This window comes from Juglans microcarpa x Juglans regia, chromosome 8S (genome assembly GCF_004785595.1).
Source record: "Juglans microcarpa x Juglans regia isolate MS1-56 chromosome 8S, Jm3101_v1.0, whole genome shotgun sequence".
Classification (NCBI taxonomy): domain Eukaryota; kingdom Viridiplantae; phylum Streptophyta; class Magnoliopsida; order Fagales; family Juglandaceae; genus Juglans; species Juglans microcarpa x Juglans regia.
The window spans coordinates 19,921,348-19,948,437 of NC_054609.1; the positions used below are offsets into that span (position 1 = coordinate 19,921,348).

The window sequence follows — 27,090 nt, forward strand, 5'->3', positions numbered from 1 at the left end:
GGCTGGACATGGTTGGGTGTATTACGGTGTCATTTGATATTTTCTTTTCTAATTTTCTCTTAAAAATTGTTATGTAGCCCTCAAAGTACCGATTAAAGTAACTATTGATAAGGTATAATCGGTTCGGTTTAATCTGATTTTAGATAAAATTTGAGATCGAATTGATATGTATCGGTTTTATATTTTTAAAAATCGATTTTGTATTGGTTATCACTCTAAATCAATACTTACAGTTTTACCAATTTCGATTTGATTTGATCTGATATTTTTGGTTTTAATATACTATATTATATACTATATATAATAGTATATTATAGTATATAATACTATAGTGATAATATGTTATAATATATTATAATATATATTATAATTATATTATAGACTATAATGATATATTATATTATAGATTATAGTGATGTAAGATTTTAAAATTTAATATTATATTAATTAGTAATTTATCATATAATACAAACTATTTTATATATAATTATATATTATATATAAAATTATATACAATATAACAAATTATAATATATATATATATATGAACCGGTCCGATCCGGTTTTAAAAAAAAGTTTTAGAAAAAGAAAAATCGGAACCAGACTGATTTTAATCGGTTTTAAGAAAAATAAATTGGTACCGGACCGAACCAAACTTGGTATCAGACCAAACCCACTAGTTTGGTCCAGTCCGTTCCGATTTACCAGTTCACCTTCTTTTTTACACCCCTAACTATTAGTGTTTTTTTTCTTTTTTGGGTGCTCAAAAGTATCTCTAGTACATTTGTGTGTATTTTTTTAATATTTTAAAAAGGAAAGAAAATACACAAACGAATTAGTGTAACTTTAAGGGGCTGGTTAGCAGCACCCCTTTTTTTATTCCACTTTAGTTATTGTGAATGATACACAATTTTATCATTAGTATGATATAATAAAATTTAAAATTATCGGATAAATTAAATCATGTCATATTAGCAATATGAAAAACACACCAACTTATAAATATAATTTTTATTTTATTTTAAAACATATATAAATTTAAATAAAGGAAGAAGAGAGACAACCAACAATTATTAAAAACAACCAAAAGTAAACAGAAGTGTTATAGTTACAAAAAATTTCACAAAAGGAAACTAATAAATTTACCTATTTTCATATGATTCATTACATTTACTTTACAATGAAAACAGTTTTACGATCTACTGTATCATATTAGGTTATATCGATTTGTGAATTTACTTTTATAAGATTTCTTTGTGGTTAAAACATTTCTCAGTAAATTAATCAAATAAAAGAAAGAGTAAATTTGAGGGAAAATAGCACTACAAGAATGGTTGTCCATTCGAAGTAGTCCATATTGGTATGGGCGAAAAAAAAAAAATTTGGTTGAACCGGATCAAGCTGGTAGGTTTGGTCTGGTTCGTAACTGGTCCGGTTCGGTACAAGATTTTAAGAACCGAAACCGGTTCTAAACCGGTGTGATACCAGTTCTCATGTTTGAAAACTGGTCTAAATCAAACCGGACCGATATATATATTTATTTAATTTTTTATATTATATGTAACTTTTTATATTATAATATTTGGAGGGGATATCTGGGGTTCTCTCATTGCCAAGCCCATAGCAGGTAGGCATGCCTAGCTTACCACTTTGACCTACAAGGCTCGCGGCTCGAGGGCCTACGGGAGTATAGTATCAACAAAAGAACAACACTATTCATAAGGAGATAATGCCCCAAGATGAAAGTAGTTATCTTGGGATAGATAACTCCTATAAATCAGAGTTGTTATCCCCTCCTTCTTTATTAAGGGATAATTAGAGATAAACGCATGGACGGATGGTTATCAACTGCCTCGACATGTTCATACGTCTCTATAAATGGTACATGAAGGTAACGAATGTTTCTCTAAACTTCTTGAGATATTTTATATTGAGACCACTTCTCTAACTTAGACATCGGAGCTTATCCTAGGCACCCAGCACATCGGAGTTGTTTATTGTAAGTCATTCGAGTGATTGGTGATGTGAAACACGTCCTTTACAATATTTAAAACTTTAAATTTAATCACTTTCACGCACCCTTTAGGCACCAATTGAAGTGACAACAGCTGAAAAATAAAACTGTTCGTCTTGGAGAAATGAAGGAGGCTGGGTTGCGTTCTGGGTGGGAGATAGAAAACAGATGAAAATACAAGGAGCAACTTGCCTCGTAGTCATAGTCTTGGCGAATTTTTTGTTGAAGATCAGCTTGAAGCAACAAATTTGCCTCGTAGTCGTACTCTTGATCTCCATAAAGTAATCCACGGTTTGCCTTGAAGAAGTCACTCGAACTCTCACCAATCTCAATCGTTTATTAAACAAAGTTTCATGTGGAGACAGATGTAAATGAACTGATCTTGTGTTATTTGGGATCCTGGTGTGTTAATCTCACTTTTCTCACATGCTGCGCGTAGATTTTAGTTCTTTTTTTCTTTGGTAGAATTGCACAATATAGATATGTGTGAATTAAAGATATCGTTTAGAATTGACCTGAATTTCATAGATCTTTTTTTCCCTGTTAACTATTGGAACTTTATCGAGTGGGGATGGCCCTCCTGCAAGTTTGGCATGGGGTCCGTATTGCATGGGAGCTTAAGGGAAAGGCTAGAGCATAGTGGCTTCATTTCATACTATATGATCTATTGATCTGCTCGTTGTATCCACCGCTTGTTGTTCCAATGGAGGAAAGCAATCATGTCTTCTTGGCTGAGATTGACATCATTTTTAGGAATATTGTTTTCAGCACGAATATTGTTTTCAGGAACTGAAACAATAATTTAGGAAGACAAAAATTAATTAGCACGAATATTGAAGGGGGTTGGGAAACTTGATGCAATCTCCAGTCGATGACCTTTCTCAAACTTTGAATCTTACTATGTGTGATTTTGTAGCCTCAGTCCCTTTAAAACAAGAGGAACTAAGACTGTTCATTTGGGCCAAGTTTTTTTCCGGCCCATTCTGAAACCTGGGAAACTAGAACTAGATTCCAGTTCCGGGTTCCAGCCCAGAACCCTCTATTTCAGCTTGAATGGGAAGGGAGACTCACAACAGTCTCGGTTGAAGAGGAAACTAGATAATCACCTAAAAAAATATTAAAAACTGAATTAGATATATAATAAATTGAGTTAAATAGATATTAAAAAAATATTTCAAGTTTTAAATTTACCTTCAAGGTTAATCGACTGTATGTATTCTTCCAACTCTCAGATGTCGACCGATTTGGACTTTAACCAATTTTGTGTGCAAATGAGGGTTTCGACAATCTTTGAAGACAATAAACTCCCAAAATAATCCAAGATGCTTCATCCAGTACTAAATGCGGACTCCAAGGCAACAGTGGAAATGAGTGTGTCTAATACATCACGTGCTACATTAGCAAGGATAGGATAATTGTTGGCACTAACCCTCCACCAATCCAAAATATCAAATCTGGTGATTTTTGTGCACACACCTCCGACAAATACCCATCTAGCTCTGATCTAAACTCCATTAAACCTTGCTTCTAAGGTATTTTTCTATCATGATATCAAATTTACTCGAGATAGTAGTAAAAATAGAAGTAGTGCTTGGCCTCCCTTGAGCCATATCAGAACTCCCCACACTAGCCACACGAAATGTGTTGTACTGCTTAATCAAGCGGCTTAAAAGGAGTTTAACCTTAGTCTCTATCATATCTGCCAACATATCCCCTTTGCACTTTTTCAACTAAAACTTCATTGTCACCATTTTGTATCGTGGATCAAGCACAAAAACAACATATATAATCAAGTGGAACCTATCTATGCTACCCCAATACTTGTTATACTTACTTTTTGTGTTATGGCCCATGGTCCTAGTAATAATATCATGAAATGTGTACATATCATTTAATGCATATTCAATTGTACAGAGTTCCTGAAAATATACATTAGTCGTCACATAGAAAGAACAAAAAATGTTCAATGTAACATCATAAAAAATTTCCATCAACTCTACAACAATCTGTGCTTTTTTCCAATCATCATTAGTGGGGTGATTACACACAAAGAATAACGCGGTTGTCGCAATATAGATTGGGGTGTCGATTCCACAGAGAGATGGTAGAAACACTAAAAAAGACTAAAAATTTAAGAGAACAAAAATCAAAGTAGCAATGTAAGATGAATCCTTTCTGAAAAGAAATAAATTGAAGAGCCAAAACGTAATAATGAAAAAGTTTGACCAGAATTAATAGCAACAAAGCATCGGGAATCACTTACTTGGAATTGATAATTCTATTCATAGTAGATTCATTGGATACTCAATAAGAGATCATAGCACAAGACTCTCTAACCGGAAAATATATCTTTATAACCAATTTGTTCAAATATAATTCTTGAAAACCACCATTCTTTTGAAAGTGTGGATTCCTATCCTATTAGACTTAGATTCAAAGACAACAATATACTCGATAGCAATACTACAGTAGAGAATCACACCAATAAGATTGACAACCAGATCTGAACATAAACACCTCAATAATCCCATATAGAAAGCATGACTGAATCTATGAAAAGTATTGGTTATAAAATTATCCAAATACAAGAAAGACTAATAAGAGATGATCAACAAGAATTGTATCAACAAAAAAGTTTATTACATGAATACAATAAAATTGAAATCATCATCATTCAAGCAAGTTCATCCCTAGCTTCACCAATGAATTAGCTCTCCATTCGAAAGAAGAAGAATTCTTTTTCTAGAAGATGAATTTCTGCAAATAAAAAAAAAAAAAAAACCCCACCAAAAAACCCGTCTACCTCTCCACGTTATAGACTTGTGCCTTATTCCTTCGAGCCATCATCTTTTGGAAAGAAAATCATGTGCCAATCTCATGAAGGTAGTATTCCATATTTCCAATTGCATATTGAGAGCCGTTCTTAGCATAATAAACGTACGAATTAGAAAATTTCTATTTATGGAACAAATGTAGCCCATTAAGTGTGTTTTCCAACACATCTTGATTCGCCTTAATCGAAAATTGGACGGGAAAGATATGACCATAACACTAATGGATACTCAGAGAAGCTGCGAATTCTGAATATTTTTCATTAATTGCTCTTTCCTTCTTTGTTTATGACGCGAATCTTTTTTACTTTGGACATATGAATTTCTCCATTGATTGTTTTTTTCCTCCTTATTAGCTAAACTTCAGTTTAATCATTTTTAGATTTATTCTTGCAATAAAGTCATTAGATACTGAATCAAAACTTGGGCACTATGGAATTAAAGTTTAAATTGGAAAAACATAATCAAAATGCCCAAATAACACATATAATCTAGCAATTAAACTCGTAAAAGCAATGTTCAGAGTACACTTTCTTGCACTCATCATGGGGTTCACGAATCCATTATCCACGTACATATAATAGTGTTTAAAGGCTTGTTTGTGTTTTTCAGTAGTATTCAACATCAAATATGTTGAGTTCTATTTAGTAGGAACATCCAAACAAATCATTCTCAAACTAATATTTTTCTTTACTGCACAAGCCTTGAACTTGACAAGCTTTGACGGTGAAGATTTCACATATCTAATAGCATCTCTAATCCTTGTTACAAGCTCATAAATATCTCTCAAACCGTCTATAACAATCAAACTTAATATATGGGCAGTACACTACATGTGAAGAAACTCACTACCCAATATAGTACAATCACTATCCTTTATCTTTCTCAACATGTAATCCATAACAACATAATTAGATGAGGCATTATCAACAGTAATTGTCAAAATTGTATTAATCCCCCAATCATGCAACTCTAAGTCTAACACCCTCTTGATAGTTTAGCCCTTATGGTAGGAAATTTGGCAACACTTGATTATTTTTTTTATGCAATCTCCAATTGCAATCAATAAATTGTATGGTAATGCATATATAGTTCATATTTTGCACCGACGTCCATGTATTGGTGGTCAGACAGATTTTTTGGAAATCCAACAATTTCTTTAGCTGTATCTTTTCTTCGTTATAAACTTAATAAAATCATTTCTTAACGTGGTTTGTGATGACAAAGTAAATCGAGACTCTAAATCAGCCATGAATGCAATAAACACTTCGTTCTCCACTAGCTTAAAAAGCAATTCACACCTAATAAAAAAATTTAGTGGTTGACACCCTGAGTTTTTCTGCATCATACTTCACAAGTAGACTACATACTATTCCCTCTACATCTCTTTTAACACTAGATGTTTGACTTTTTTGAACTCCTTTAACTCTAGGAGGGGATAGAATAAAATAGTGGATACAATATATGTATCCAGGTGGATTAGTGCATTAATAGATGAGTTTGATTCTGAGTTTGTATACTGCTCTATTCAATGTTGAGTTTGAAAAAACTCTGCTTTTGCAAAACAATGGCAATATAGTTAAAATTCTGAAACTGATAAAATTCTATTTTATCATGTGAAGCAGTTATTATTATTATTTTTTACTTTGTGATAATGAAATTAATAGAAATGATGAAGAAATTGTGAGTTTCTTTGTCCTTTATTCTACTGAATTCATGTGAATTTGGAAGAAGAAATTATTAAAATACATCCTGATTACTGCTAATTGTTTGCTGAATTTGTTTAGGTACTGCTAATTATAATGCTTGAATGAGCTGTGTAAATGATAAACGGTTGTAGCTGCTTGTTAAATATTTGTGTGATGGCAGCAATTTCAAAGAGTTCAAAGTGTGATGGCAACAAGCCGACTTTCTCTTTATTTTGTGTGATGATAGAAGATTAGAAATTGAGTTAGATGAATCTGAATTGATTCTTGAGCTTGATTGTGAAAGATCTTGTTGGTGTCTTCTGCTATGGATGTCTATCTGACCCAATTGGATTGTAGATGCTCAATATTTCAATATGAGGATTAATTAGCGGAAGTTGTGTGATTTAATTCCAAATTATAATTTAATTAATATTTTTTTTAAACTGAAAATTTGAATGCCATGCAGTTTAATAGAACGTTAATATTATGATAAAACTCCACAATTAACCTTAAATAATAAAAGTAATAATAAGCAATAATTTGTTGACAAAATGTGTTTGTTGAATAATTAGATTAAGAAAAAGAATTAATTTCAAAACATTAATTTAAGTATCAAATTAAATTATTACTTAACATATTGTTAGTGTAACTACAAGATATGAAAGAAAAAATTAAAAATATTTTTTTAAAATAATATTATTATATTATTATTTTGATGAATTTAATGACTAATCCAATATGAGATTATGGATAGGAAAGTTTTACATTTATGAAAAATATATACTTTCTATCAAATTTTGAAGATAAATTTGATAAATCCAATGCTAGTGCTCTTAAGAGAGAAGAAAAAGCTAGTAGATAAAAGAATATTCTTCTCATCAGTTACTATTCACTATTCCAAACATCACCCTATAAAAAACACCTCTATATCCTATAAAAAAAAACTATAAGCATCAAATGTAAGAATGAATAATAACTTATGCATAATATTTCTCGTGACCCAAAACCCAAGGTTATGCAGCAAATACTTGATTCTTTCCTTCGCCTCCGCCATACAAAGGATTCGTTTTTGTTAAGGACTTGCGTCAGCAGGTACCGAATATATACAACATAAAAAGAAGGGTGGATATACCAAAACAAGTCGACCTCTCTTCGGCAATCTTACCAGCCAGTTTCATTATGTACACGTTTGTTTTGGCCCGAGGTAAACTCCTAATAAAACTCAGAAAACCTTTACAAACATTCATAGCCCTCAGCGAACATCAAAAGGCGTTGTCAAGCAATTTCCAAAGCAGCTGCTACTACCAACATCGGTAACTGTCTCATCCTTGCAGTGTCCACCGGCTTTGCTATTTCTGTTGGAACTCCTGCATCTTTGACAGACAAACATTGCAGGAACCGAGCCAGAGTCATTAATACCGGAGCACCTGGTGTGTTGCCACACGCCACAAACATCGCAAGCCAACATTCTCTCCCCATCATCATCCTTGGCCCCACAGCTACAATCCACCGTCCACCGCTCAACCCCCCTCTCCATTCTAAACCTACTCAGTCCATTTTTCCCCGGGCATCTCCCTCGCACTCGAACTGATTTGGCTGACCCTAACAAGAGCTTGACCAGCTTCGTATCATCCACATTGGCATAACCAACCAACTCTTCGGCCTGAAATCTTCTGAACATCAGATATACATCTTGAAAAGCTTTCGATGTTTGGAGCTTGAGGTCTGACACAGTGGCATTTGGAGGCAGGATAATCAATTCAGGTGGTGCGTTTACAGCATGCTCAGAGTCATCTATGAGCTCCACCTGACATGACAGGCACGTTACCGATGGGTTTGTCATCGGTGACATATTTTCAACCAAGTAGTCTTTCACAAAGTGCTTGCAGTCAAGAAGCTTCTCAGCCGCACCACTAGCGAGGACCCTTGTTGCCTCGTTTCCATTTCCTACCATATTTTGGAGATGGAGCAAGGATTCATACAGGAATCTGAGATCCTGCAGAAGGTTCTCTTCGGATCGACAATTAGAGATGGAAGAATCATTGCAGCCAGTCATTTCACCCATGGAATCGCACACAGGCTCGAGCCTGTTAAACATGAGATACGCTAAAGCATTAATCCAACCAGAAAGTATACAGTAAATTAGGAACATAAGAGAACTGATTTTTATTCTAAACAAACGAAAAATGAAAAAAAGAGGTCCAAAATTGGTAAAGTAGGTGGTCGAGTAGCATGATACCGTCTGAAATTAAATTATAACCAATTCTAATGATACTCTTGCAAGGATAACCACATCTTGAAATTTCGACAACTATCAAAACAACATTTATGAAAACATGCATGATAAAAACAATTTCCAAAAAGAAGACCGAGAGCAATTACTTTGTCAGGCCCAGTCTCATCAATATTAATATGAAGGCTTACATGATGCACATAAAGAGTATAACTGGATGCGGTACCTATACACAATCACAAGTTCAAGTTGAATTGGGAGTTCGCATAACACCTTGAGGAATGTTATTTTCAAAAAATCCCATTAACAGCAAACAGCTTAAGGAATTGTACACACTTTTTCCCCCCTCAAAAAGAGTAAACACGGTAAAGGCAAAGACCAGAATGATCCTCACCTGTATTCAAGGGCACCTGATTCAGGATTACATCGGGCTTTAACAACTATCCCATCTGCTGCAAATTTCCCTCCAAGTTTCCCAAGGCAATAATCAAGGAGCTCTGGGGGCCCCACCTTGCAAATAGCACCTCTAAGAGCACGACAACTAACCCAATTAGAACCAGAAACCGCGCGAAGGACTCTGAACATGGCTTCTTCCACTCGCTCAATGTCACTCCCAGTAAACGACCACAAGACTGCAGAAGTGCAAGCTCGACTCTTCTTGCAAGAGATATCATCCACCCCGGATGAAGACTTGTGGGCATCATGGATCATACGCATCAAAAAACAGAAGAGATCTCTTATATTAACAAGTTTACATTTTGCAAAGGACTGGTAATGTGAGATCATGTCCTGCAGGCGAGTGCAGAGTTCCTGTCCTTGGGAGAGAAAGATGGATAATGGCAGGCTGGAGAGGGACTCAACAGCCATTTTATACGCATCAAAAGTGAGAGCAAAGCTACCAGCCCCAAATTCATAACCCCACTCACCGTACCAAGGACCGCCTTTGGTGATGGCATGAAGCAGCCGGTACTCTAACCCATACTTCTTTGACACGTCCATCACACTCACTTTTCTGGTAATGTGTAGATAAGCAATCAAAAAATAACTAAATATGACTGAGGGCATCCAAAAGGAATGCATCAGAAAAAAGGGGGCAAAAGGGAAACAAAACATCCAACATGACATTGTAGAGAACACAGACATCAACTGTCAATTTCACAGAAATATAGTTCAAAAAGCTCTTGATTTCAGGAGAAACATTGACAGAAAAACTCGCCCAGATAAAACATTAATAGCCTTAAATTTACAATAAAACAAAACTTATATAGGTATCCAAAACTTCCCAACAAGGCAAAAGATTTCACGTTCTTTGCATTTATTTCCCTATCTATTTTGAGGTAATAGTCAATTTGTTGTTTTGTGATTCTAATATATCTTCCATTTAAAGACTTACAAAGCAGATCATTTCTCTGGACTTACTATAAAAATAACTTCTGGAGAAAAAGGAACTAAAATAGAAGCCAATATGTATGAAAAAATTAATGTGGATCTCAGACTCAGTATTTTGGGATAGGTTAACGTGGATTGCAGACTAATTGACTCATAAACATCATAGTAGTAGTCAATTAGTTTGTTTCTTAAGTATAATTACAAAAAGATCCTAACCTGACCCCAAGCAGTTTGCAAAGGCGATCCCAGAAGTCCATGATATGACATCCAGAAAGAACCCTTGATCCTCCTTCCCTACCATTAACTCTAAGAAGGTGGCCATAACCATTTGAATGGACAACACCATGCAGAAGATGAGTTGTGTTCTCTAACTGGTTAAACACCCAATCTTCCACGTCATCTGTACTCGTCACATGGTTGCATGATTTGCACCTGAAATTAATAAGAGTTCAGGCAAGGAAAGATCGCCTACCCAAATAATCATTCAATCATTTTCAAACAAGCTAGAAATAGCTAAAAAGACACATTTCTGTACAAACCCATGCATAAAACCAGTTAACACCAATGAAATCAATCCCGTACATCTCTCTCTCTTTTTCTCTCTCTCTCTCTCTCTCTCTCTTAATGTCGTAGTGGAACCTCATCAAGGCAGTCTTCAAACCCACACTTGGCAGTAAACCTTAGATCCACAACTCCACCTGTCAGAGCCATCTATCAAATGATCCAAAAAATCTCCTAATTATCCCAAGTTCTTCCTTTGACCATTAAGTTGCACACTGACGGGTTATATTCATTTTGTCCATGAAATTCCATACAGATTATGACAGCCATGAAAAAATTATTACCGTAGATTGGTCAACCTCAATAACACATTTAATTCAATCAATTAAACTAATTGATCTAATAGCACAACTAAATCAACCTTATATCAAGATTATTGTAGATATGTCCCTAAGATTAAAAAAAAAAAAGTTTCAACAATATCTCTTCCATAATACCCATGTATCAAGATGGTCCTTCCGTCGAAATTCCATTAACTCATTAACAAAAATGTTTGTCCTAACACTCAATTGCCACGTCATGACGAATCTTGAGTAAACATGTGCCAAATATACAATCAACTTGTCTAAAAAATGCACAATCAACATGCAATATCTGTAGAAAATGTTAAAAACGTAAAAAGACATCAAAAATTACAATAAAAACATATTAATAAATTAGAAAAAACACATCACAATTAGGCCCCGTTTGGATTCAGAAAGTATTTTTTCTTATCATTACAACTTTTTCAAATTCTCACTCAAAATATAATAAACAATTCAACTTTTTCAAATCCCAATTTGACTTTTTCAAATCCCAAAACAATAATAATATTAAAAAATAATATTCTAACAATATTTTTTTCAACTTTTATCTTTCATCTAAAACCATCTCATCTTATCTCTGAATTCAAACCAGCTCTTAATCTTACAAATTAAAAAAAAGCACAAAATTGAGAACCTAAATTTTAAATAAATCAAATTATGTGAAGTTAGCATACAATTAGATTAAATAAATTTAAATTCTATATAAAAAATGCAACATTAGAATTTGATTAGAAAGAAACAAAACAAATCGAAAAAACATAATAAAAAGAGGAACTTAAAATTATAAGCAAAATATGAAAATAAAGAAAAAAGACAGGCAAGTCAACCATAGGGCTGCCATAGGTTGCTTGATGGATGGCAAATCCATGGGGCTCCCTATGGTCACCCCTTGGTTGGTCCACAAGGGGCAGCCATTGATGGCCTATGGTGGCAAGTTGGCAACCCACAACAGCCACCCTTCATGGATGGCCCAGTTTTGTTTTCTACTTTTTATATGAAGTTCCTTTTCAAAATTTTTATTATTCTTTGTTCTTTTTTTTCCCCCTAATATTAACCTTTTATTTTATATTTGAATTTTCTAATATCAATAATATTTGATGATGAATTAATGGAAGACAAACTTTTTTCTTACCCCATGGATCAGTTGTATAATACCGTTCTCTTCATCATTTCCCTTAAATTAATTGTGCTCTTCAAATTACCATTGTCATATCTTCAAATCATTAAGTCCCAGGGACAACTCCGGTAACTTTCTCTTAAATTAATTGTGCCTTCACATTATTGAGGTCAAATACAATCAACAGGTTAAATCAGAGAACAATGATGTTAAAAGATATGGTAGCAAAAACAAATATCGACTAAATAAACATCTTGGTTCAATTTGAAGGTGCCCAAATTACATAGTGGAACCTGTTGTATCAATTGCTCTGAATCTCACCCAAAAAGATATGAGACACATCTCTATCTAGAATAATAACATATGCATCAAATTAATCACACATTAGATACCAACACCATTCACGTTAGAAATCACTGTTACAAAAAGAAAATGCAATGAATAGTAATTCCATACGAGATTTACTTTGAGTGTGCATGATAAACAAAAGGCAAATAAGAGGAAAAAAGGTTTAAGGTCCTCACTTGGATTCTGACAAGTGCAAGACATCTCCACAGCACATGCATGGCTTGTGATACCCACCAATGGAGCTACCATCAGCCTTTATAATAAAATGAAAACGCTTCGCACATACAGGATGGCCACTCCAGCCTGAAGAATTATAGCTAAAAATGATCAAAACTCTTGTACTAGAAACTTTTGGAACACCGAGCTTAGCAATGTCCCAGGCTCAAAAATTTGAGGACGTTTTCATCTCGACAAGCAGGCTGCACTAATGTTATTGGCTTTAAATGCTAACATATATTCAACTGCAAATTTAATCACCACTGTCAAACTTGACCTATTTCGTAACACAAATACTTAGTTTCGTGCATTTATTAGCATCCACCCGACATCAAGGGGTTTATGCACACCCGACAACAAAGGCTGTACCATCATCACAAAAACCCAGGAAAAAAATTGTGAAATTGCCAATTCCCACCAAGACTACTTTTTTTGAATGAATTCGAGAAATTTTACTCAGCAGAACTTGACTTTTTTAAAACAACAAAAACAACAGAATTGAACATAAAAAATTTCAGGTGACAATGCTCGCATAGCAGCATCCTAGGCACTTTTGCTGCACAGGTGAGCTCAAGCTTACCCAGATGACCTCCAAATAAAAAAAGTATTTTTCCGTCAAAAGTATCTGATTCATGACGTGACTCTAACTCTCAAAAATCCAGACCTCCGAATAAAACAAGTCTTTTTCCATCAAAATTATCGGATTCATCACGTATCTCAACCACTCATGAACATACAATAAGCATATGACCTAGTGAACTCTCACTCGTTACAGTTTATGGAAACCATACTCCATGAATATACCAAATTAAAGTGACATTAATCACTTGGTCGAGCATGAAATATTGTCCATACTACCCTCACAAAAAAAGGCAAAAAGTAAAACAATAATAGAATATTATTAATAGTTGTCACGCAACAAGAACAGTACTTTGTCCCATCCAGCTCCACGTGTCAAGCACAAGAAACAGCTGACAAAAGGGAACATGTCCCTCTCAGCTGTAGGACCACCCACAATTGTCTCATCCTATATCGTTGGACCCAAACTTAACCAATAATAAATATATCATATCGTACTCTCGCGACTCAATCAGGGGATAATGCAACATCCCGATTATCCATTTCCTGCGAGATGAATGTGACTCGTCCTACAGTATTATCACGAAATTTTGCGAAGAGACCAGAGTGAATTCGATATATCTAAACAAAACAGAGAAATAGAATCGTTGAGACGACTCACCAACAACTCGGCACTGGTCGCAGTATAGGGATCTAGATCTGGTCACGTCCTCTTCGACTACGTCGAGGCAAACCACCGACGGTAGCGAATCTGGGCCATCGGTCTGATCCCCCACCCGGAACAGCATCTGCCACGTCATCAGGTGGGGAAACAGCGACGACGGAGGCGGGAGCAGCGCGTTCCTTGCAAGGAACTCCCTCACGCGAGTCCGGAACGGCCCGCCGGATAAACCGTCCGTGCAATCTACGGACGACGAAGATGACGATGAAGAAGAAGGAAACGTCAGGAAATCGTGGAGATCAGCGGTCACGCGCCTCTTCATCCGCTTCAGGGGCCTACCTGTCACGACCATAATGGTTGAAACGAGCGCGTGGATATTAATCCGAAGCGCGTGGGTCAGAAGGATTATATAGAAGTAGGCGGAGCGTTGGAAGGTTCTAGATCAGGATCTAAATTTGATAGATCGGACGGTTGGTATAGAAAATAGTAGATCAGGACCGATCAGATAGAGAGGATAGAGGTTGGAGAGGGGAAGGGCTCGGCTACGGTTTGTTTTGGGTTAAGGGCTTTCTTTCAGGGAGACGGTGTTTGGATTCTCTGATTACTTCATCGTCGTCATCCAGTTAGTGTGTATGATATGATACATGTTCGTTGCTTTTATTTATTTATATTTATGTTCGTACTTTTAAAAAAAATTTATCAAATTTTTAAGTTCTGGGAATTCGGGAGAAAAAGTAGAGTCGGTTTGGCTAATAGAGATGAAGGGAGATTGACAAGAGAACGGGCGAGGGCGGAGCAAATTTCTAGGGCGTGTTTACCGCTTCGAAATGGTTCTCGAGAATAAAAGGGCAGGTAAATTTGTGGAATTACGTTGTTACCCTTGCACGTTGAGGCCGAGACCTGAAAATAGATGTCATCCTAAATTTTTATATAATCTCATCTTATTTAATTTCATCTCATTTATAAACATAATTTAAATATAAAAGTTACAAATTAAGCATTATAATTTTTCAAAATTTTCGAATAAAAAATAAAAAATAATCAAATTTTTTCAAATTCTCAAATAAAAATAATATTATAAAATAATATTTTAATAATATTTTAACTTTATAATTTTTTTATTCAATTTTTTTCTCTCATTTTCTAAAATCTAAAAAATATTCAACTCAAATTATCTCACTACTATTCACAAATTTTCTTTTTATTATTTACAAAATTCTCATTTCATCTCACTCCTAACGAGCCATAATAAAAAAAGCAATGTGTACACATTCAAACTTCCAATTATACTCTTCTACTTGGGGTGAGGCCTAATTGTTGAAGCAAAATGTTATCGGAGTCCCTCAAACTTACTACTTGATTATTTAAATTTTTATTTATTTATTTATTTACTTAATTGTTAAGAAAATGACTATTAGTTAAATTGTATATTTTTTTAATAAATAAGAATGTTAAAAAACGTTGAATAGAAAATAAAAGAAAAAAGAAAAGTTTTAAATACACTGCCTGTGATAACCGCTGGGCGGCCCACTAGTAGTATCCATTGTCAAATAGTTTTCAAGTGTGATTTGAAGGGAATATTCGGGAAATAAAATGATATGAGAATTTTGTAAATAATAATAAGATAATTTATGAATAATAGTGAGATAACTTGAGTTAAGTATTTATTGAATTTTAAGAAATGAGAGAAAAAAAGTTGAATAAAAATATTATAAAATTAAAATATAGTCAGAATATAATTTTTATTTTATGATTTGAAAAATTTGAATTATTTTTTATATTTTGTTTAGAAGTGAAAAAGTTGTAATGATTAATTTGAAAAAAATGTAATGATTATTAAAATTGTAATGAGATGTGATGAGATGAAAATTATTTCCAAACAAACCCTAAGGCTATGTTTGGTTGATAGAGTGAGCTTAATCCATCTCAAACTAATTATTAATACAGTTCTGTTACCTACAGGCATAACATGCGGTGGATGATGTTGACGTGGAAGAAGAAGAAAATGCAGACGGAACCAAGCACGCCCTCTTCCTAGAATCAAGCATGTTCTATAACAGTCCGCTCTTCACGGTTAATAATAAAGTTTTTCTTTTAAAGATCTAAAGAGCAAGAGTGTTGAAAAAGCAGTGGTTCTATCCCATACAACACCTAGAGGCGGGTGAGTAGGTGCAGTTCAAATTTTCTAATCTAATAAAATTTAATGACAAGAAATAATTAAAAGATGACACAAATCATACAAATAATCAACACAGAGATTTGGTCATGAAGTGGAAACTCATTTGAAGAACGTCTTCAAATTCTAAAACCATTATAGAAAAAGTTTGTTACAACCAATATAGAGACACTCACAAAACCTTTGTAGTTCCTAAACTTGGCTTGTAACACCACGAGTGACCCACTCGATCTCTACACGCATATAGTGTCGGAACTCCGACCTTTCTATAGCATCCCACGAGAACCTCTCGATCTCTACATCAACAGCAGCTCCGGAAACCTTCCGGCCAATTAAAACGTCCACTTCAATGGATTTTGAAGAAGATTTGATATTGAGTGTGGTGTGGTGGAGATGTGTTTGTCTAGGAGAGATTTAACAATGAAGAAAAGTTTCTCTCTATGGCTCTTGAAGCAACTAGGGTTTTTGCTCTGTTTCTCCATACGAAAGAACAGAAATAACCTGTTCTATTTATAGTCCCAGCAAGACATGGCACTCAAAATCATGAATTTTAGGTTGTCTTGAACATTGGCTCGAGCGAGGTGTCGAGCGAAGGTCGAGCGCACGTTGTCTTCTGAAACCGCTCGAGCGAGACGTTGAGCGCACATCGAGCGAACCTCTCTAGATGAGTTCTGCTCGAGCGCCACATTGAGCGCACATCGAGTGAACCTCTCTGGATGGGTTCTGCTCGAGCGTTACGTCGAGCGTACATCGAGCGAACCTCTCTGGATGAGTTCTGCTTGAGCGCTGGGTCGAGCGCACATCGAGCGAACCTCTCTGGATGGGTTCCGCTCGAGCGCTAAGTTGAGCGCACATCGAGCGAACCTCTCTAGCAGAGTTCTGCTCAAGCGCCATGTCGAGCGAACCTCTCTGTATGGTTCTGCTCGAGCGCTTCGTCGAGCGCACGTCGAGTGAACCTCTCTGGAAGGTCCCGCTTGAGCACCAGTCGAGCGCCAGTTGAGCCATGTTGAGCACACTTCAATCTTTTTCATATTACACCGCTTCAACACTTGTTACAACTCAATTTTACATAGGTTTTCACAAGAATATGCCAATCAACTAATTTTTCCCTCAACAATCTCCCCCTTTGGCATTTCTGTGACAAAACCTCTAATCTATACATAGGACCTAATCCTGACACACCCCAAACAGGATTACCATGATTTAGGCAAAATCTTGAACATGTTGAGAAATTTCTACAAACACTTAGCAAACGGTTAAACGAACCATAAAAAATATGTAAGAAATAATCTCATAAGCATAAACAATGTCAGTTGCACAGTTTTCATAAAAAAACTTTTCATTAAGAAATTAATCAGACATTGAGTTCAATAGACAAACAATAGCAGCATGTAATTAACAACAAAAGCTGCTCCAAAAAAAAAATATGTTACTAACAAATACAAAAGCTGCTCCCCCTATATCTATACCACTCCCCCTAAATTTATACTACTCCCCCTTTTTGTCACAACAAGCCAAGGGTCTCAACTATCACCATCAGGCTGACTGCCATCATCATCATCTTCATCGAGGCGCTCATCTATATCGTTGAAGCGTTGAGTTACAAGCTGCTGCAGGCTGTTAACTTTAGCATCAAGGCTATCAAACCATGCATCAAACTGGGCTTCAAGACGGGCAAGGTACTCAACGACCTGCTGAAGGTTGGGCTCGGTCAAACCAGGTGCCGATGTGGATGGTACCGAGTTATGTGGCTGTGAGCTCGAAGGCCGAGAGCCCGATGGCTGAGAAGAGGGTGGTGGAGGATGCTCAACATCCAGAGGTTGAGGGGCAATGTGAGCACGACTCAGTTGCATGGTCCCACGACTAATAGGAGCTTTAAGAGGGACTCTAGGCTCATGTGGAAGAAGCGCAACTGACTGAGAGAGGGCTAACCTAGTGATGAGGCAAGCAAAAGGCAAACCAGTCTGTGTTTTAGGGGAATTAAAAGCCTCAAGCATAACCCAGCACAGATGACTCCCCAGGTCCATGGAGACATCGTTGATCAGTGCATACAAAAGAGTGGTGCGGTCATGACCCACATCACTCTGATGACCAGTAGGATAGAGATTTGTAAGGACTATCCTACTGAGAATGAGAAAATCAGGTGGAAAACGTACTGTTAGAAGGGGTGACTTACCATCCTAACTAGAAAATGAACCAATTAGACATTCAACAATGACTGACGGACTAGGAGGAGAAGTCTGTGTATAGGGATACACAGGATTTGCCACACGCGGGACATTCAGCAAGTCCGCTAACATGCCTGGAGTCACCCGGAAGACAATGTTCCTGAGACTAACATCAAAAGAGCCATCATCAGAGATGGCATGAATGTTTACTCCTTAACTAACTCCACAGAAGGAGTGGGATGACCAGTAGTCAAGGCCAGCCACTGGTGAGACTAAAAAATAAGTGGGATAATAGTCTCAGTAAGCTCACCGAGGGTGACTTCCCACTCGACAATAGGAGAACGGGTGGAAAAGTTCTGAGCGTAAAGTTCTCTTACACGAGCATCGTGGAAATGTGCTTGAGCGGGGGCAGGGGGATTTTGGCGTGGACGAATACGTCAAAAGAGAGAGGCTTACCGTGATTAAGAAGAGATTTCTTGAGAGAAATCAAGAAAAATGCACACGGAGAGAAAAGAGGGAAGTATCGCACGCAAGGGAAGAGAAAACGGCGCAGGAGATGAAACTGGTCTGGGGAAAAAGAAAGGACGCGGGGGGTTTTAAAACACTTTCGCTCGAGCGAAGTTTAAGTTCGCTCAAGCGGAGGACCAAAATTTTCTCTCCTTACAAATTTCAGTGTGATCCAACTATTAATGGAGTCAATTTTCAAATCATAAATACATGTCAAATGTAGAAGAGCATCATATCCTCAAAAACATGCAGGTAGTAAAAACAAAGTACCACAAGTAATAAAGATAGGCGTGTTACCAGGGTCCTTGCTCAATCAAGAAATTTTAACCGAAAGGTGTGAGCGGGGTTGGGCTGTACAAAAAACCATAAGTGTTTGAGAGCTCTTCCAAGATGCAGAAAGTCAAACCTAATGCCGCTAGAACCTGGGTTCTTCTGTTTGATTACCTGTATCAATATCAAGATACTTGTTTCCCCCCTTCCCCCCCCCCCCCCCCTTTTTTTTTGCAACAACATCCATTTTTCTTTTCAATGATATACAATATCATCTCTTTTCCTTTTTCTTTGCACAAGGGAACAATAATTTGCAACAACATCCCTTTTTTCTTTTTAATGATATACAACATCATCTCTTTTTCTTTTTCTTTACACAAGGGAACAATAATGAGGTTGTCTAGCCCATGGTCAATTCTGTGTGTAGGTAGAGCTTCCTAACACTTTTGATTGCCTCCCCAAAACTCACAGTGGTGAAACGTCGATTGACTAAGCAGGGAGTGAAGTGTGTAATGCTAGTCACAAATTACAAAAGATACATGTTTCAAACCTTTGTAAACCATAGATATATGATACAATTCTCAAAAGACACATGCACCTAGATTTTTAGAATTAACAGCACCAACACTCTTTGTCACATCATGATGTTTGAGGAACACACACACCAATATACAAAGACAAAATAATGTATGAATTGAACACACACAATATACTTTTAACAAAAATGAAGAAAAACTATACAAGACTTAAACATGTGTAAAATGCATGAATGCATGAATGCATGACCATCAGTCTATACCATGTCTGGTCTGCTCCTCCCTCTTTCTCATCCACACTTGTCTCACTTTTGGATGATTCACCTTATCAGCCTTCTGGCTAGTAGTCAATTGGTCTAACTTTACATTGATAATCTCATTTTGTTTGGTCAAGACCATGACTTGGCTCCACAAGTTTTGATGCCCTTTTCTTGAGTATGACTTTTCCATTCTCTTAGGATGGCCCCTAAGCTCAAAACTGTTTGGTCGTATGTGACCAATTTTACCACAATTGTGACAAACCTGATTTGCCTTGTGAGCTTTATGTCCCATAGAGGGTGAGATGTACCTAGGAGCATTCAAGAACTTCTCACTCCTTTTAGAAGGATAACCAGTCTTACTTTTAGAGAATGCAGGAGCATGAACAGATTGATTTTTTTAACTTGAAGCAATCTGGTCTAACATGACCAACCTTCCCACAGTGATGACATATAGGGCTCATGTTGCGAGCTCCTTGTCTCTTGGGAGGTGGGACAAACTTTTGCACATGTATGGTTTTCTTACCCTTTTTAAACAATTGTGCTTTGCCATTCTCATTCGATGCAGGAACAAACATTATTTTTCCTTCATTTTTGCAGAAGATTTTTGAAGTTGAAGCCACATCATATCCTATACCTCTCTTGTCACCAAAGAACTTTCCCGAGTTTAGGATTTTGTCAAGCTTTTGTTTCCTAGAAGAAAAGTTTTTCAGTTTATCATTTAACAAAATCAACTCACTTTCCTGCATTTTCATTTTATCCTCGAGTGACACATTCCTTTTTTGCAATTGATCGGTTAGACAAATAGCTTCATTCAATTTACCTTGGAGATCTTTCTTTTCTCTTTTGCAAATATCTATATTCTTAATATGTGCTCTATTGAGTTTCCTCAATTTCACACATTCCTTGTACAACTTCTCATAGATTTCCTCCAACTCATCTTCATCCTCGGATTCACTTCCGGATGTACTCTCATTTTCAGACGTTGATTCACTTCTGTGACTTTGGCCACCAACAGAAGAAGTGAATGCTATGTAGTTGAATTTTTTCTTTGAAGAGGGACTCTCTGAAGAGTCACTTGTCTTAGAATCATTATCACTCAAGGAAGCATCATTTGCCTTCCCTTTGGCCTTTTTGTAATTTGCACACTCAAGGTGAATGTGCCCATAACCATGACATTCATGACAGGTTGTACCTTATCTTTGATAGGTCTAGTGTATATCTTAGAGCTCATTTCCTTGTTTCCTGAACTAAAATTTTTATTGACTCTCTCAAACTTTTTCTTCTTATGACCCTAGTTCTTTCTATTTCTGGACACAAACATCTTCCTGAATTTTTTAGCATAAAATGCTACTTCTTGTCACTCATAGTGAACTCATCGGATGATTCATCGATAGTGTTGAGGGCTATGGACCTATTTTTCTTATCCACAGGAAGAGTATGCTCATAGGTTTGTAGAGAGCCCACCAGCTCCTCAATCCTCATGTTGTCCAGATCTTTACTCTCTTCAATGACAGTGACTTTGGGACGGAATTTCTCAGGAAGAGATCTGAGAACTTTTCTCACAATTCTATTCTCAGAAATTCTGTCCCCTAAATTAAAACTAGAATTGACAACATCATTGAGTTTGGCATAAAAGACATCAAATGTTTTATCATCTTTCATTCTAAGTTCTTCGAAACTCGTGGTCAGCATTTGGAGCTTAGAATTCTTTACACCCTTGGTACCTTCATGGGTAACCTCAAGAATGTCCCAAGCTTTTTTGCAATTTTCACATATGGAGATTCGCTTGAACTCCTCTTGGGACACAGCCATGAAAATCGCATTTAGACCTTTGTTGTTCCAACCACACTCATTTATTTCATCCCTAGAGTAATTTTTCACATTTTTGGAAATTTTAATTTCTTCAACGACTGTAACAGGTTGTTTCCATCCTCTTACTATGGAAACCCACACTCGTTCATCTATGGATTTCAAAAAAGCTCTCATTCGAACTTTCCAATAGGCATAATTGCTACCATCAAAATATGGTGGAGATGTGAGTGATTGAGACCTATTCATTTTTAACCACTATAGCAGGATCACACTCAGGAACTAAATCCTAGTGGAGTGAACCCGCTCTGATACCAATTGAAAAAGCAGTGGTTCTATCCCATACAACACCTAGAGGCGGGTGAATAAGTGCAGTGCAAATTTTCTAATCTAATAAAATTTAATGACATGAAGCAATTAAAAGATGACACAAATCATACAAATAATCAACACAGAGATTTGGTCACAAAGTGGAAACTCATTTGAAGAACGTCTTCAAATTCTAAAACCACTCCGGGTGTAAGCTACCACCTAAAATCCACTATAGAAAAAGTTTGTTACAACCAATATAGAGACACTCACAAAACCTTTGTAGTTCCTAAACTTGGCTTGCAACACCACGAGTGACCCACTCGATCTCTACACGCATGTTGTGTCAGAACTCCGACCTTTCTATAGCATCCCATGAGAACCTCTCGATCTCTGCATCAACAGCAGCTCCGGAAACCTTCCGACCAATTAAAACGTCCACTTCAATGGATTTTGAAGAAGATTTGATCTTGAGTGTGGTGTGGTGGAGATGTGTTTGTCCAAGAGAGATTCAACAATGAGGAAAAGTCTCTCTCTATGGCTCTTGAAGCAACTAGGGTTTTTGCTCTGTTTCTCCACACAAAAGAACAGAAATAACCTGTTCTATTTATAGTCCCAGCAAGACACGACGCTCAAAATCATGAATTTTAGGTTGTCTTGAACATTGGCTCGAGCGAGGTGTCGAGCGCATGTTGTCTTCTGAAACTGCTCGAGCGAGACGTTGAGCGCACATTGAGCAAACCTCTTTGGATGAGTTCTGCTCGAGCGCCACGTCGAACGCAGATTGAGCGAACCTCTCTGGATGAGTTCTGCTCAAGCGCTGGGTCGAGCGCACATCGAGCGAACCTCTCTGGATGGGTTCCACTCGAGCGCTAAGTTGAGCGCACATCGAGCGAACCTCTCTGGAAGAGTTCTGCTCGAGCGCCACGTCGAGCGCACATCGAGCGAACCTCTTTGTATAGTTCTGCTCGAGTGCTTCGTCGAGCGCACGTCGAGCGAACCTCTCTGGAAGGTCCTGTTCGAGCGCCAGTCGAGCGCCAGTCGAGCCATGTTGAGCACACTTCAATCTTTTTCGTGTTACACCGCTTCAACACTTGTTACAACTCAATTTTACACAGGTTTTCATAAGAATATGCCAATCAACTAATTTTTCCCTCAACAAGTGCTATTATTGAACCGAACTTAAAAATATATATATATTTTTTCCTAAAGGAAGTGTCAAGTACAAAGATTCCTTATAATTAATAGAGTCGTTTTGTATTAAAATACTGAAATAATAAATGAGAGTATGTGGAAGCATTTATTAAAGTTTCTCAAAGTTCGTGCCATAAAAATCATAACTTAAAATTTCTGTACATGACCTAGGTCACTGTCTCGTTTCCTTGGACTAAGTCTTATCCTGCAGCTCTACATTCATAAATATTATGACCTGAGTGATTTAAAATAGAGATAATTATTCCGTTAATACCTTAAAAAGGGTCTAGAGGTGTCTAACGTGGTTGTTTAACGAATAACTATAGCCCATGATCAAAGTATACCACCAGTCGTCTAAGTACAGGTGGAGTAGCTTATTGTGGAGGGTGCATAACATGGCAGGGGCATTGGTGACTCCAAAAGGCATAACCAAATCAAACGCCCTTTATTAGTAAGGTTGCTTGCTTGTCACATAAGTGGTCTGTTTCGCAAGCGATAAGTACAGAATCCTAAGCCCCCCAGGACAAAGATAGCCATAAAGGTAATGAAATCCAGCACAGCTAAAGAGTAGTCATGAAAGGAAAAAAGATCGTCAACGCTTCCAACGTCCATAGGAACTAAGTAGGAAGTTGGGCCGGAACTAGAGGACTCTGTGAGACCCCATTTCCTGTCTACCTCTCTGAATGCTTAGTTTTCAGAGCAGTAGAGACTCACGCTTTAGCTGTTTCATCTGAAGGAGGGCTTACAAAAGTCACAGCACCAGAAATTGACAATAAACATATTTAATATAAAGTTTTTCATAAAATATTTCATGTTGATAACTTAAAATCATGATCATTCATATCTATGCTTATAACATGCATGACTTATCTTGGCTTATTTGACTTATTTTACTTATTATACTGGCCCACAAACTTAATCCTATGTACAAAGTTGTGTGCCGGCTCCACATTTCGCGGCTGCAAGGGGAACCGCTAATAGTTTTCTAGCATATTATGTGGACCACACTTAGATTTGTGGCTTGCACATCCACCCATAAATCGTACTGGTACCATTAACTTTTTGAATGACTATCTGTTTAACTATTTTGAACTTATCTTACACTTGATCTTATGAAAGTTTACGTATTTTATGTAACGTGTGATGCATAATATATACATAACTATAATATGCGAGATGAAACATAATGAATGATGTGCTTGCAAATATCATGATGTGCGTGGTATATAAACATTGGCTTTGATAATAATATATATAACTACCTAACGTATGTTAATCTTAATTTATGATTAAGTTATTTATTTTGCAGCATCAATCTAATATTTTAGGCATGAAATCGATCACGTGAACTAGAAGGAGAGAGAAAATGTGAGAGATGTTGTGCGAGCGAGGAATGAGGCAATTGGCTTTTGGCGTGGGACACACACGGTGCTAGATTGGATATCTTGGGTTTGACCACTGCACTTACGAAGGTTTATATTTCTTTTTTCAAATAACACACGAAAGGGAGATATTTATAGAGTGACGACGAGTTCTAGTTCGAGTTGGACTCAGCCGTGATCATTCAAAAAGAGAGTTTTAATTTAAAAACATAATCTAGTAGTTCATTCAACTACTCGATTACTCGGTCTTGAAATTCTAAAAGGAGTCAAACTTGTTCAATAAATAATAAATAGAATTTAACTTAGTTATTGAGGCTAATTAAAACTTATAATCAACCTTAATAATTTATCGCTCGAGTTTATTCAATATGGCCCATTAAATATAATTTAGGACCAATAAAAATTATCAATATTTCGACATTAGAATTATTGGGTCGGCCCGTTACATGTCCTCTTCCTCCCTTTTAGATCTCTTCCTTCCTCTCAGATGGCAGAACCCTTCATCCAAAATCTTCAATGGCCAAACCCTTCGTTCTCAAATTTCTTCCTCTATCTCAGATTTGAGAATAACCGTCTGCCAGTTCTCTTCATCTTTCCCATATCGGCATTTTGGACGGAGTAATCGAGTTATGCTGCTACCCATTCGTCGACGTCTAACCAAGTAATACTACTTTGCAAGTTAATAACTTTTCAACATCACTTGTCGACCGCTACCTATCTTGTGTTGTTCTCGGTTAGTACCCACACACATGCTTTTGTAGTGCGCATTAATCATTTTGCTTCAGTGGAAGGAGTAGTTAGTTTGTTAACAAACAAAACCAATCATCGATCTTTTCTACTTGGCTAGCTTTTGATGCTTTTATAGCTTTTGATTCTCTGTGTGGTTGTTGGTGAAGTCCTCCAAATTCTCTTTTTAATCAGCATATTGGAGTCCTCGACTTTAGCTTTGACATGGTCTCCATGCCAAAGTCCAAATCAATTTTTCCCCTGAAGTCCATAATACAAAGCAAAATTAGGGTTAAAAGAAGTTTTCCCTATTGTTGGCAATGTTTTGTGGTGTCAGAATTGGATGGCATATAAACCATCCTGAATCTGACCGATTAATTAAGCAGATAAGATCAATCAACTCTAACTTGTTAATTTCGCGTTTAGATAGCTAGTTGACAAAATTGTCAACTTTAAATGTTGCATATTTGATATGGGTTGTGTCAAGTTGAGTTTGGGGACAAGAGCAATGATATTGCAACATAAGGAAAGAAAAAAAAAGAAAAAGAATGAGAGCAGACTACCGACCCCTAAAAAGCTCTTCACTGAGTCAGCCAACTCCTATGACACTCATACTTAGAGCCAGAAGGGCTGAGAAAACAAGCCACACCACACCACACCACACCACACCACGCTACTCAATTCCCACCTTTTACTACGCACCTACGTTCCTTTCTTAACATTAATTAATACTGATTGCAATTTTCTTCCCTTGTTGTTGGTCCTCTTTAATTTTCTTTCCCCTTATTTCTCTGATGTCAAAAATAAATCAAAGGATTTCTCGATACTTTTTCGTGAGCCATAATAAAATTAAGAGAGAGAGAGGGTTTTAACAAGAACAAGAGTGTTGTAACATGACACTCGTAGTTAGCATTCTCTTAGACACATCCATTTGCTTCTTTTTGCCACTACCTAGCCAATCTCTTATGCAAAATCATATTCGTAATGCTGAAAGGTAGCATCCATAGCCTGCACCAAAGTGGTCTTTGCCCATAAGTTTCAGCCATTTAAATGTGGTGTCACTAAGTACAAATACCACCCCAACTCATAAATAAATCATCATGGATGTTTTTTGGGTTAATTACACTTTACCCCCTCGAACTTTTACTCAATTCATAATGTGCATTCGAAACTAATAATTGCATCAAAGTAGACTTTCGAACTTTCAAAATTTTCCAATCCCCATTCCGTCTACCAGCAACGTTAAATCTAATAGAAATTCATTGTAAATATGTAATTTTTATCTAATTTATTATCATTGACTATATAAAATATAAAATAATATATGCTATCAATTAATAATAAATCATTAATCATTAACCATATATAAAATTATTTTATACCTAAGTTACAAGCAAGTATGAATAATCTATATATACAATGAAATTATTTTATATTCATTAACCATATATAAATTAATAAAAAAAATTATTTAATGATTAATGATTTATTATTAATTGATAGCATATATTATTTTATATTTTACGTGGTTAATAACAATAAATTAGATAAAAATTATATCTTTACAGTGAATGTTATGCACATGAGCAGCACGTGTAGTGAATTTTCGTTACATTTAACACTAATGGTAGACGAAGGGGGGATTGTGAAGTTTTGAAAGTTTGAGAGTATACTTTGATGCAATTATGAGTTTCGGAGGTACATTGTAAGTTGAGTGAAAGTTTGAAGGGGTAAAGTGTAATTAATCCATGTTTTTTAGTTAATTTCAGGGGATATTAACTACACAATGCCCACAGGACAAGTACATATAC

The 27,090-nt window shown here is 36.3% G+C and overlaps 1 protein-coding gene across 1 annotated transcript; it reads right to left on the reverse strand.

Moving 5' to 3' along the window:
- Positions 1 to 7,468: 7,468 nt before the first annotated feature.
- Positions 7,469 to 14,754, reverse strand: LOC121244389 (PHD finger protein At1g33420-like). The gene is made up of 5 exons (XM_041142450.1): positions 13,943 to 14,754; positions 12,663 to 12,789; positions 10,372 to 10,587; positions 9,161 to 9,778; positions 7,469 to 8,620 (listed from the first exon to the last, which is right to left on the reverse strand). Exons 1-5 carry the CDS (start codon positions 14,292 to 14,294, stop codon positions 7,786 to 7,788), a joined length of 2,148 nt encoding a protein of 715 aa, XP_040998384.1. The 5' UTR covers positions 14,295 to 14,754; the 3' UTR covers positions 7,469 to 7,785.
- Between the last annotated feature and the right edge of the window lie 12,336 nt (positions 14,755 to 27,090).

Excerpts from the sequence above, each read along its gene's own strand:
- LOC121244389 (XM_041142450.1), bottom strand. The coding sequence starts at position 14,294 with ATGGTCGTGACAGGTAGGCCCCTGAAGCGGATGAAGAGGCGCGTGACC. Across the intron at positions 12,790-13,942 it reads CGACCAGTGCCGAGTTGTTG|GCTGGAGTGGCCATCCTGTA; the intron begins GTGAGTCGTCTC and ends ATAATTCTTCAG. Across the intron at positions 8,621-9,160 it reads TCAGGTGCCCTTGAATACAG|GCTCGAGCCTGTGTGCGATT; the intron begins GTGAGGATCATT and ends CATGTTTAACAG.